The 14,126-nt window shown below is 37.5% G+C and overlaps 1 protein-coding gene across 5 annotated transcripts in view; it reads left to right on the top strand.

The window, feature by feature from the left end:
* The window catches only part of fktn (fukutin), a 68,997-nt gene that overhangs the window by 32,656 nt on the left and 22,215 nt on the right, over positions 1–14,126 (top strand). For all 5 annotated transcript variants that reach the window (XM_051689610.1, XM_051689618.1, XM_051689626.1 and 2 more), the window contains exons 3-6: positions 465–521; positions 646–846; positions 13,452–13,729; positions 13,959–14,091. In XM_051689610.1, coding sequence (XP_051545570.1) covers positions 465–521; positions 646–846; positions 13,452–13,729; positions 13,959–14,091 — 669 coding nt within the window. The remainder of the gene's footprint in view (positions 1–464; positions 522–645; positions 847–13,451; positions 13,730–13,958; positions 14,092–14,126) is intronic.

Below are 14,126 nucleotides of genomic sequence, written 5' to 3'. Positions count from 1 at the left end.
TTATTATTTTGTATTTTTTTTAATTAATGCATTTCGCTCACTTTTTATATATATATATATATATATATATATATATATATATATATATATATATATATATATATATATATATATATGTTATTTTAAAACAATTACACATTTTTTATGGGGTTGAGTACTCCAAAATTACTCAAAAATGCCCATCCCCACTGCATTACAGTAATGAGGAGACTAATGGGAACTTGAAAAAAATACATCTGGATTCATTACAGTAATAATTGTGTTTAATTGTCCTTAAAGTAATATCACTGTGCAAATAATTTTAATGGTCCTAAAATAGGCTTAATTTAAAAATGTTATAATATATTTTTTAAAGGTTTTTGGGACCTGGACATGTTTGTTGTGAGATTCACCCATGTGTCATGCACCCAAGTTTGTTGACTGATGTCTTGTAAGTAATGAAATCATTTTTTTTTTCACTGTAGAATGGGCTTAACATCTTGAGTGGTAAAGGATATCTTTCTGGGAAAGATGCACAGTGGGTGAGTCTAATTTAACAGTTGTGATGATGGCAGTTGTACTGTCCAGATATTATACTGTGTTCTGTCACTATTTAGGGTGCTAATACCATGTCTTGTTTTCTCCTTCGTGTGTATTTCAATCTAGCATTTGGTGAAGAAGTTCCTCGGGCTGGTCCATAAATTTAATTTGCCTGTGTTTCTGGTGGACACTGCCTCTCTGAACCTCCTGTCCCAGGATGCCATTCTATACAGGGACAGTCAGCTGAAAGAGCCCCACTGCAGTTTTCTCTGCACACACAGGGACTTCACCACCTTTGCGCTGCTTGGAAACCTCTGGAAATATAATGTAAAGAAATAAATAGACACACTTATTTGGATTAATTGTTGATCCTTTTTCATTGTTCAGTTGAAAAAGCAAAAAAGCGTGCACACACATACACACACACAAACTAAAACCAAAGACTTTTTTGTGGACACCCCTTTTAATTAACAGTTTGGCTAGGCCCCTTAATTCCAGTGAAGACAAATCTTAATGCTGTGACATACAATGACATTCTCGACATTTGTGTATCTCCAACTTTGTGGTTTGGGGAAGGCCCTTTTCTGTTCCAGCATGACAGTGCTCTTATGCATAATACAAGGTAAAAATGTTTGACAAAAACAGTGTGCCAATAGAGTAGGACAGTGATTCTCAACCGGGGGTATGCGAGCAGTTTACAGGGGGTAAGCGAAAATAATTGGATTTTGCCATGTTGAACTTATAAAACAAAATGTATTTAAAATAAAAATTACAGGGATTAAGGATCTTCATGTGAACAATCTCAATATCCATTTTATAAAATACCAGGATCAAATTATTTTTATTTTGTATTTTTTTTTAAACATACAGTATCTTTATTACAGAAGTATGAAAGATAACAAGAAAACATCCATACAAAAAAAGAGAAATATTACATAGTGGTCGAGCGATACATCGCAGGGGCCAATAAATCAGCAGATATTCTGAATATTTTTTATTTTAAATTTTATTTTGATCTCCTCACATTCCTAAATACAGTGAAAGAACGTTCCTTTATAGTTTTGACACTTAAAACAGAGATCTGGCATGTTCGGGTTGAACTTATTCATCATTTCAGGGGTGACATAAGTGCGAATTATCCAGTTATATTGGATCATCTTAAATCTGGTGTAAATTGACAAGTACTGGGCTCTAGTACATATCTGACTCCATTCTGAATTTGAGAGGTCATATCGCAAATCTATACTTCAAGCTTCCCTCTTTGATTAGGATGATCCTTTAGAGTTGTTTATAAATTTGCTGTAAAGAAACTTGATTTGAGCTTCTTTTCTCATAAAACGTGACCATTTGAAGTTCTGTCGGAGAAGGTCTAATTAGTGAATGATTTTGCTTGGCATTGATATAACTGCGAATTTGTAAATATTTATAGAAGTGTGACTAAGGGATGCCAAATTTTTCTTGGAGATCATTGAAAGACATTAATGTATCTTGCTAAAAAAAAAAGGTCACCTATCTTACAAATGATCTTTAATGCCCACTGTTTAAAACCCATATCGTATTTCCCTTGTCTAAAGTCCCCGTTTCCCCAAATAGGGGAAAAGCAAGAAAGCTGGGACTTATCACTAAACATTGGTGACAATGGGCATCCTTGCCATGTAAGTAAGTTAAAAGATTTAGATACTGTAGTATTAATCCTAACCTCCGACATTGGTTTACATTTCAAAATTTTAACCCATTGCTGAATTGTACTTCCAAAACCGAAACGAGACAATACCTCAGTCATATACAGCCACTCTACCCTATCAAACACTTTTTCAGTGTCGAGTGATAGAATATACGGAACTGGGGCTTCCCTTTTTTCATACATAATGTTTAAAACCAGCCAGAAATTGTGGGTGGCCTGACCATTTTCTAGTCTTGAGGCGAAAATTTTGGCAATGATCTTTGCATCTGTATTAAGTAGGGAGATTGGTCTGTTTGACTCACATTTGGTTGGAGATTTGTCAGGTTTTAAAATTAGAGTAATTGTATCACATCTCAGTGTGGGTGGTAGATAACCATTTTCAAAGGCATCTACGTACATTTCTTTCAAAGGGCCATTGAGTTTGTCTTTGAAAAGCTTGTATGTGTCGACTGGCAGTTCATCGGGGCCTACTGATTTACCGTTCTTTAGATTAGATATAGCTTCCAAAATTTCACTTTCTTCAAGAGTGTCATCCAAAAAAAATTGTCGTCTTCTGACAGGTGTGGGAACTGAAGGTCGCTGAGGAACTGAGATTGGTCTTCTATAAAGTTGGCTAATTCAGACTTATATAAAGCTTTATCAAATGAAACAAAAGTGTTATTTATCTGTAAAGGGTTAGATGTTATTTCTCCATTCAGAGATTGAATATTATTATTAGCTTTTTCAGCATCTAATTTTTTAATCTGGCATGCTAGTAATTTCCCTGCTTTTTCCCCGTGCTCATAAAAACATTGTTTCAACCTTATTAAACCGTTTTTAGCTTTCGTTATAGAAAGGCTATTAAGTTCTTATTGTATAATACCTAATGTGCCTAAATAGGCCTTTTCCTCTGCAATCTTGATTTATTTTTCCAATGTTTCTAATTCCAATTTTAAGTTTTTGAGTTTGTATAGCAAATTGTCTGTCCTCGAATATATGCCTTAAATGGTTCCCACCACGTAGAGTTTTGTTGTTTTATAAATTAAGGTAACTGCGCCATGGTTAGAGATGACAATTCGACACTCTTGGAAAGAGTAGCCTGAGTATATTCATTTACTAGGGTATAACCTCCTCCACGGGTCACACAAATTAAGTTCTTTCATAAAATCCCATAACTTTTTCCTAGATTGTAAATGTACTGTATACGAGCATGTTGAATGGTCAAGATTATGAGACGGTGTGCAGTTAAAGTCCCCAGCTATTAGTAATTTATCCGGAAGGGAAGATTAAAAAAAAAAAAAAAAAACTTTGACAGTCTGTTTTGGGGCCATAAACATTAGCCATTATCACAGTTTCATTAAAAATACAGCCTTGAACTATTATGTATTGTCCTGCTCTATCCCGTATAATCTTAGATATTTTAAATTGGATTGATTTGTGTATTGGCATCATAACCCCCCTAGAATTAAAGCTGCAAAAACTTGGCCTCTCCAGCGTCTTCGTATTAGTGTGGCATTCTTGCAAAAATAAGATTGAAGAATTGAGTTGTTTAATTCTTGTAATTGCTTGCTTGAATTTTGTTAATTTCACCAATTTCTCCTCTCACATTCCACAATATTATCTTTATCTCCGAACTGGTGTTCATTATTGTTTTAATGCATAAATTGTGATCTTATCAAGACTACTAATCTGTCTCTTAGCCTGTTTACAATGATGTACAATTTGTCCCGTAGTTGGAAAAATAGTAAAATAAACATAGGACGCTTCTGTTAGCACTGGCACCCCAAACTCGCCAGCACTTTGCCCATCCTCCTCCAAAATCTAAGATCCAACACTTTGTCCCTCTGATCCTACTGCTAGGAGCAGATTACCGCAGAACATTTGCAGGTTCTCTACCATATTTTACTCCCACAAACAAACTGCTTAACATATTAGAAATGATGAAAAATAGCCTATATTTACATCAACTATTCAAAAATAATCAAAAATAATTAATTTGCAAAATTCTAAGAGCTCTAAAGCAAACCTCAAATTTAGAACACTAGTTCAGTAATATTAGATGCCGTCACAACCATAATTAGTACCATCTTTGGGTAAAGTCACTTGGGATGTCTGATCAGTCCAACACACTCTGAATACCTTGTCAGTCCCGTATTGCAGGCTCGCTTCTGGGACGTGACTGATCCTTTCTTTTGTATCAGCCTGCTTAAGTTGAATGATTAGTAGCTTGTAATTTTTATGTTCTGAATAAAAGTTTCAACCTCTGCTGGACTCTCAAATATGTGATTTCATCTTGCGTGCATGATGCGCTGATGCACTGGATGATGCACTGGAAATACTATTCCGTATTGGATGTTCAATCTCTTGAGTTCAAGAAATGCATGATGAGTCCTGGTGAAGTTGTGATCATGGCGATCCTGGAAGCGATGAACTCTTTCAATGATGATCAGGTTGGGATAGATTCCACTCCCAATACCTCAGGCAGCCATCGCTCAAGGAAACCCACCGTATCTGAGCCCTCAACACCTTCGGAGAGGCCAAAAAGGCAAACATTATTGCGACGGCTTTGATTTTCTTGGTTATCCAGTTTAATGCAAATAAGTTTCACCTGGTGCTGGAGAGTATCTACGGTATTTTGCAGCACGGAGACCTGATCTTCTGTATCGTCAATACGCTGTTCCACCGAATCCAATCTCTCAGAAAATTCCTTAACATCTTGTTTAACCTCCTGTATGCTGAGAGGATCCCCGTGTTTTGGACTGAAAACTCTTCTCTCATGCTCGCAATTGCACTCGTAGGCCCCGATTTACTAAATGTTTGCATCTATAAAAACACATGCAAACATGATTGCACGTGCAAAAAATGTCCGAGCTGATCCAGTAACGCATGCTTATGAAGATTGTGTCTTTCAGATGCTCAAAATAGCACATCTTGGCAATTTTCCTGAAAATTTCCTTAAGTTTCCCTGAAATGAATATGCAATTAAGAGGCGTGCCTCTAAATGAGCAGAAAAAAGGGCGGTGTCAATGCAAATGCTTTAAAATGCTCCAGGAAAGTGATTTATCAAGCCTGAAAGTCATTTCAGAAACGCAAACTGCAAGAGCAAATTGATGTTCATTCAAATTGAATGAAAGGCAGGTATAATCTGATTTGCACTGTGTATCAGTGTTGTCATTTTGGCAAAATAGAGACTTTAAAAAATGCAGAATTCATAGAAAACCCATTTATGACACAATATGTTATATTAAAATATTGTTTTCATAAAAAATGGTGCGATGGCTTAACGTACATAATACTGTATATTTTTTCTTTTTGACTTATGAATTGAATCGATTTTGTCATTCTAATATATTTCAAGTGAAGAGTGTAATACACAAGTATTCTAATCAACTGCTCTACATTTGCTAAACATCGAATAAATATTAAATAAAAAATAAAATGGTATCTAGTTAGAGCCTTAATGTAGGTGAGCATGCATTTGGTGCAGTTATCCCACGCAAAAGTCTCCTTTTGGAGGATGTGTCAAAAATATTTGCACGTAGTTATTTGCATGTTTTTTTCTTAGTAAATCACCCGCAACATGCCAAAGACGTGCTCACACAATTTCATAGATTGCACAAGCAAATTAGTACCCATTATTTGGGAGCTTAATAAATCGGGGCCATAATGTTGCCATCCTGATTTTTATTCATATTTGCGCTGGCATCTTTGCCCTCAGCTAGCATGCTAGCGATTTGAATAGCAGACTGGGAATTGGAGTCGTCTTGATTTCCCGTTTTTTTTTTTTTTTGCTGTATGCAATGTCATTGTGCCCTAGAGTTGTTAATAGTATCTTGCAGGTACTTGTTCGATTTCAGACATAATGAGGCTGTTTTTTAGATATAATTTGCCACTGTTCACTCTAATCGATTGATCCGAGCTGAAACCCTCAACAGAACTCTTCACCTACTCACAGACAATATCATCCCTCACCCCACAGCCTTCTCAATTTTCTCTGTTTAAAAATCAGCCCTCCACAATGATTCAGCCAGTTCTGTCTGTGCCTCATTCACCCCCTACAACAACTAAAAATGTGTTATAATAAAGAATCTGTCACTCCCCTCTCTTTAATATTCGCTCAACCAAAACCCGGAACAGTTTTCTAAAGAGACAGTACCATTTTAGCTTTTGCTGTACATATCAGTGCAAATACTATTGTTTGTTTAAACATGTTAATATTCTGTCTACCAAATGATAAACTAATGATACATTTTTTATTTATTTTTTATTAGATAAAGTGTATAAATGATATTTAGCCTGTGGTAAACATCTTTGGTTTTGTGTCAATGAAGGGGTACTTGAGCCTTACTGATGGTGCTGTAGAGGTGCTTATGGCAAAAAAGGTTGGGAAACACTGATCTAATCAATTCCCAAAGGATACAATCAGAATGAGAATTTATTGCCACGTATGCTTACACATACAAGGAATTTGTCTTGGTGACAGAAGCTTCCAGTGCACAAACAATACAACAACAATACAGAGATAATAATAAAAATAAAAATAGAACAAAAATAAAAAGTGAATAGAAAATATAAGTACAATAAAAATACACAATAAGACATATATCTGTATATATATATATATATATATATATATATATATATATATATATATATATATATATTTCTGTGTGTGTGTATATATATATATATATATATATATATATATATATATATATATATATATATATATATATATATATATATACAGATAATGCAAGGGAATGTAATGGCAGAAGAGGTAGGATATGTTGGATAAATATAAATAGACTAAGCTGTGTTTTGCACATAATTATTGCAATCCAACATTTGTTTCCTATTGAATATCCTGTTCCACTCTTCTGAATATCCACTAGATGTTGAAAAATGGCGGGGATTTACTCCGATTCAGACAGAATTCTGAAAAACAGCGTCAGTGAGGTTGGACAGTGATGTTGGTGATGGAGGTCCAATTAGGGATGCACCTATACCACTTTATCTCAATTCCGTTACTTGAACTTCCTATCTGGACTTGGACATCTGGAAGTGGATTCAGATCTCTTTTTTGCTCACTTTAGTTGTAATAAGATATCAGTCCATTTTCCATTCACAAAGTTAGTTTTTGGAACTCAGTCAACTTAAATATTATTGTAATTTGTAAAATAATAATAATAATGATGAATGTGAAGTATGACGAGTGGTGGTGCTAATTCTCTATGTATGCAGACTATAGCTGCTTTTGAAATCGTATACTCTTGAGTATTTACTGCGTTTGAAGAAAGACACACTTCTCGGCTGTTAAAACAGTACTTTCTTTAGAAAGCAGGTGAGTAGTATAAATACATTTCGGACAAACTTCATCTGGGAACATGGTCATTGTCCCATGACCCGAATATATGACATAATAACAACAAACACAAAAGTAATCTTTTCTGGTTTTGTTAAACAAGTACCATTTAAACACAAAGAACTTTCTTGTTATATACAACACTTAGAAATGAAAAGAGCCTCCATGATGTTTCTTTATTCTGCCTTTTGAACATGACATCTCATCAGGTACCATTGCATTATGGGATAGTAAAGTGTCCAGTCGATCCGCACTTCAGAAACTCGCCAGAAATTTTAGTTGTCTGGGTATTTCTTTCTTATGAATACTGAGGTTTCGGACACCCTACATCAGTGTTTCCCAACCTTTTGCTGTAAGTACCTCCACAGCACCATCAGTAAGACTGAAGTACGCCATCATCAACAAAACCAAAGATGTGTACAAAAGATTAAATATCATTTATACATACACCGATCAGCCACAACATTAAAACCACTGACAAGTGAATAACATTTGTTATACCATTACAATGGCACCTGTCAAGAGGTGGGATATATTAGGCAGCAAGTGAACAGTCAGTTCTTGAATTTCATATGTTGGAAGCAGGAAAAATGGGTAAGCGTAAGGATCTGAGAGACTTTGACAAGGGCCAAATTGTGATGGCTAGAAGACTGTTCCCGGTATGCATTGGTTAGTACCTACCAAAAGTGGTCCAAGGAAGGACAACCGGTTAACTGGCGACAGGGCCATGGGTTCCCAAGGCTCATTGATGCGCGTGGGGAGTGAAGGCTAGCCCGTCTGGTCCGATCCCACAGAAGAGCTACTGTAGCACAAATTGCTGAAAAACTTAATTCTGGCCATGATAGAAAGGTGTCTGAACACACAGTGCATAGCAGCTTGCTGCGTATGGGGCTATGTAGCTGCATACTGGTCAGAGTGCCCATGCTAACCACTGTCCAACGGCGAAAGCGCCTACAATGGGCACATGAGCGTCAGAACTGGACCATGGAGCAATGGAAGAAGATGGCCTGGTCTGAAGAATCACGTTTTCTTTTAGATCATGTGGATGGCCGGGTGCATGTGTGTCGTTTACCTGGGGATGAGATGGCAGCAGGATGGTTTATGGGAAGAAGGCAGGCCGGCGGAGGCCGTGTGATACTCTGGGAAATGTTCTGCTGGGAAACCTTGGGTCCTGGCACTCATGTGGATGTTACTTTGACACGTTCCACCTACCTAAAGATTGTTGCAGACCACGTAGACCCCTTCATGGCAACGGTATACCCTGATGGCAGTGGGCTCTTTCAGCAGGATAATGCGCCCTGCCACACTGCAAAAATTGTTCTGGAATGGTTTGAGGAATATGACAAAGTGTTCAAGGTATTAAATATTAGGCAGGTTGTTTTAATGTTGTGGCTGATCGATGTATATACAGCTCTGGAAAAAATTAAGAGGCCACTGCAATATGATCAGTTTCTATGGATTTATTATTTATAGGTATGTGTTTGAGTAAAATGAAAATTTTTGTTTTATTCTCGACCTGGTCATCTGATGGTTAGATGGAGACCTGGAGAGGCCTTCAATCCACAGTGTCTTGCACCCACTGTGAAAGTTGGTGGAGGATTGGTGATGATCTGGGGTGCTTCAGCAAGGCTGGAATCGGGCAGATTTGTCTTTGTGAAGGATGCATGAATCAAGCCACATACAAGGTTATTCTGGAAGAAAACTTGCTTCATTCTGCTCTGACAATGTTCCCCAACTCTGAGGATTGTTTTTTCCAGCAGGACAAAGCTCCATGCCACACAGCCAGGTCAATCAAGGTGTGGATGGAGGACCACCGGATCAAGACCCTGTCATGGCCAGCCCAATCTCCAGACCTGAACTCCATTGAAAACCTCTGGAATGTGACCAAGAGGAAAATGGATGGCCACAAGCCATCAAAAAAAGCTGAGCTGCTTGAATTTTTGCGCCAGGAGTGGCAAAGTCACCCAACAGCACTGTGAAAGACTGGTAGAGAGCATGCCAGTACGCATGAAAGCTGTGATTGAAAATCAGGGGTTTTCCACCAAATATTGATTTCTGAACTCTTCCTAAGTTAAAAAATGTGTGTTGTGTTATTTAAAAATGAATATGAACTTGTTTTCTTTGCATTATTCGAGGTCTGAAAACACTGCATCTTTTTTGTTATTTTGACCAGTTGTCATTTTCTGCAAATAAATGCTCTAAATGACAATATTTTTATTTACAGTTGGGAGAAATGTTGTCAGTACTTCATAGAATAAAACAAAAATGCTCATTTTACTCAAACACATACCTATAAATGGTAAATCCAGATAATTTTGCAGTGGTCTCTTAATTTTTTCCAGAGCTGTGTGTGTATGTGTGTGTATGTGTGTATATATATATATATATATATATATATACAGTTGAAGTCAGAAGTAATTCAAACTAATTTTTTAAACACTACACAGATTTCCTATTAGCAAACTATAGATTTGGCAAGTCATTTAGGACATCGACTGAACTTAGTGCGTGACACGAGTAATTTTTCCAACAATTGTTTACATACAGATTTTTTCACTTTTAATTGACTATATCACAATTCCAGTGAGTCAGAAGTTTTCATACACTAAGTTAACTGCCATTAAGCAGCTTGCAAAATTACAGAAAATAACGTCAAGCCTTTAGGCAATTCGTCAATTAGCTTCTGATAGGAGGTGTACTGAACTGGAGGTGTACCTGTGGATGTATTTTAAGGCCTCCCTTCAAACTCAGTGCCTTTTTGCTTGACATAATCGGAAAATCAAAAGAAATCAGCCAAGACCTCGGAAAAATATTGTGGACCACCACAAGTCTCGTTCATTCTTGGAAGCAATTTCCAAATGACTGAAGGTACCACGTTCATCTGTACAAACAATAGTACGCAAGTATAAATACCATGGGACCAGGCAGCCATCATACCACTCAGGAAGGAGATGCATTCGGTCTCCTAGAGATGAATGTAGTTTAGTGCGAAAAGTGCAAATCAATCCCAGAACAACAGCAAAGGACCTTGTGAAGATGCTGGAGGAAACAGGTAGACAAGTATTTATATCCACAGTAAAACAAGTCCTATATCGACATAACCTGAAAGGCTGCTCAGCAAGGAAGAAGCCTATGCTCCAAAACCACCATAAAAAAGCTAGACTACAGTTTGCAAGTGCACATGGGGACAAAGAACTTACATTTTGGAGACATTTCCACTGGTCTGATGAAACAAAAATTGAACTTTTGTCCATAATGGCCATTGTTATGTTTGGAGGGAAAAGGGTGAGGCTTGCAAGCCGAAGAACACCATCCCAACTGTGAAGCATGGGGATGGCAGCATCATGTTGTGGGGGTGCTTTGCTGCAGGAGGGACTGATGCACTTCACAAAATAGATGGCATCATGAGGATGGAAAATTATGTGGATATATTGAAGAAACATCTCAAGGCATCAGTCATGAAGTTAAAGCTTGTTCGCAAATGGGTCTTCCAAATGGACAATGACCCCAAGCATACCTCCAAAGTTGTGGAAAAATGGCTTAAGGTTTTGGAGTGGTCATCACAATGCCCTGACCTCAATCTGATAGAAAATTTGTCGGCAGAACTGAAAAAGCGTGTGCGAGCAAGGAGGCCTACAAACTTGACTCAGTTCCACCAGTTCTGTCTGGAGGAATTTGCCAAAATTCCAGCAACTTATTGTGAGAAGCTTGTGGAAGGCTACCCAAAACGTTTGACCCAAGTTAAACAATTTAAAGCAATGCTACCAAATACTAACTAATTGTATGTAAACTTCTGACCCACTGGGAATGTGATGAAAGAAATAAAAGCTGAAATAAATCATCCTCTCTACTATTATTCTGACATTTCACATTCTTAAAATAAAGTAGTGATCCTAACTGACCTAAGACAGGGAATGTTTTTTTACGATTAAATGTCAGGAATTGTGAAAAACTGAGTTTAAATGTTTAGTGTATGTAAACTTCTGACCAACTGTATATATATCTCTAGTTTTTCATTATTTTGGGGAGAACAGTTTGGGCATCAATCGCTTCCTACAAAGTAGAGCAGACAGAGTGTTAGACGCAGAACTTATCTGCGAGGTTAGTCTTTCAATCTCCTATTGATGATTGAATAGGATACAGGTGTGTACGCTGCACTGTTGATTATGGTCTTTTCTCTATCTTTTGAGGAAAGGGGGACCTGACAGTGGCCTTTGGTAAGATTGCCCATGGAGATGATCCGGGCCTTCCCTAGCCGTTCTATTAGCTGGTCCACTAAGGGCATTGGGTAGTCATCGAACGTCAAGACTCTTTGGTACCATCGTGATAGGACTGGACCAGTAGTGCGTTACAATAATCGAGTCTTGACATCATAAACGAACGAATTAGCTTGTCACCATTAGAAACAGAGAGCTAGTGTCGTAACTTAGTGATTTTTCCGAGGTGGAAGAATGCTGTTCTACAAACATTGGAAATGTGATTTTCAAAGGACAGATTGCTATCAAACATAACACCCAAATTCTTAAAGCTACACTATGTACCTTTTGGCCCTCTAGGTTGAAGCATAGAACTGCAAGTTACTTGTGGAGGCACTCTATTTTAGTAATTACGTCAGTAGGGCTTTGGCTCTGCTCTTCTGCGTGGATGAATCTGATGGTTTGAATACCACCGGTGTAACCATGGTTACAGGTGATCAACTTATCAGAGCGAATGTCACTAACAACAACAAAACTCGCCCCACCTTAAAAAAAATAAAAATAACGAAAGGAAGAAAAAGACAGATATCCGAAAAATATGTCTTAATAGCAGGTAAGTAGCACTTCCACTGTTGTAATATAAATAGCAAAAGTTAGGCAACGATGACATTAGACATAACGATTGCTAGTCATATCAGATGAAGTCAAACAGTGGAAAAATGACTTAGCTTATGACTTATGACTTAGCTAGCAGGCAAATAGACCAAGGTAGTATCTGGTTTAAGGATTGGCGTTACTAGCATAAATGTTTTTGTTTTTTTTCATTGTCCTTCCTGGAAAATGAAATTGAAAACACTGGAGTACCACAATCCATAATAAAATGCCCCATTTGAGTGGCTAATGCTATCTAACGAACGCTAAGAGATGGTCCAATAAAATAGTCCAGACCGGTCTCTTCATTTTATTGTTCCAAAAAAATATCTTACCTGTCGAGCGAGAAAAACTCCATTTCTGGGTCGGTTTTAAATCCTTTCTCAGAGTTGTCGCCACCTATGAAAAAGGGTGTTTCCCCAGAAGATTGCCTTTCTGAATAATCCATGGTCAGTGTTGCTCATCTGTTGTGGCTACAAGCTGTCAGCTTCAAACTACTGCCACGCCTATCACTGCACATACACACGTTCTGTAGTAGCTAGCTGGACCTTCTTTTCTTGATTTACGGACATGACGTAAACGCACGGATGACTAATGGAAGTATGCAATTTCCCACCAAATCCATCCTAAAAGCTCAAAAATATGAATAATTATTATAGGCTTACCGTAGTGAATCAGGGTAAGGCAAATACATGGTTTGGAAGATGGAGTGTTGGTGTACTTGCTTATGAATGCAATTTTGTTAATTTCTAACAAAAAAAAACAACAAAATCTTACATTGTGTAGCTTTAACTGTAAAAGATGACGTATCAGTACATTCATCAAAAGACAAATTACATTCTAGCATCTTATGTTTAGAGGTTTTTGGTCCAATAATTTATACCTCTGTTTGGTCAGAATTTAGTTAAAAAGGGTATGGAATTTTAGGATGGAAAATGCCAAAAACAAATTTTCTCACCATCTTATCTGTGTGTTTGCTAAAGCATGTTTGACTGTTGTTGTTTTTTTAGATTATAAATGGAATAGAACAACGATTATTTGCTGTGCTCTTGTGCAGGCTGCTCTGCTTGAGGCGGCAGAAGAACGAGGTCTGGAACTGCTGGAGATACATGGGAAGGACCCCAGACTTATTAACATGGATGATCTGATGGGAAATGAGATACCTCTGCACTTTCTGTTCCGCTTTAACAATCATCTGGTTCATGTGGTCGTTCTGTATGAGCGCAGCGGGCAGTACCTCTGGCATGCCCCCCTCAGGCTGAGAACAAGTATGGACAGAACCTTTGCCCCCTTCAGGAATCTGGACTTTGGCCGTCATGCAGGTGCCTATGACAGGTAATGCCATGATAATTGTATGTGTACACAAAATTTAGGTAAATAAATGTAAATGTTCTGGGAGTTCAGATGCATGTTGACTGTGTCCATCTGTATACCTGTTACCAAAGAACTAGTCAGTCACTGATACCTTCAAACTACATACAAACAATAATACTAGCACAAGATTTATTATCTTAGCTCACATACTGGGATTTCAAGAAGTTATTTTATTTTGTGACTTTTCCAGGCCTGAGCTCATTCTAACCACTCTTGATGGGCTAGATGTACGAATACCCAAAAACTACTCGCTTTTTCTCCATGAGCATTCCAACAACCGCTTTTTGGAGTGTAGCTACAGAGAAGCTAGGGCCTTCTACCAGGTATTTAGCACTGTTATTCGATGGGCAAAAAAGAA

This window comes from Myxocyprinus asiaticus, chromosome 4, assembly GCF_019703515.2.
Source record: "Myxocyprinus asiaticus isolate MX2 ecotype Aquarium Trade chromosome 4, UBuf_Myxa_2, whole genome shotgun sequence".
Lineage (NCBI taxonomy): Eukaryota > Metazoa > Chordata > Actinopteri > Cypriniformes > Catostomidae > Myxocyprinus > Myxocyprinus asiaticus.
This window is presented reverse-complemented; position numbering and strand designations above follow the sequence as displayed.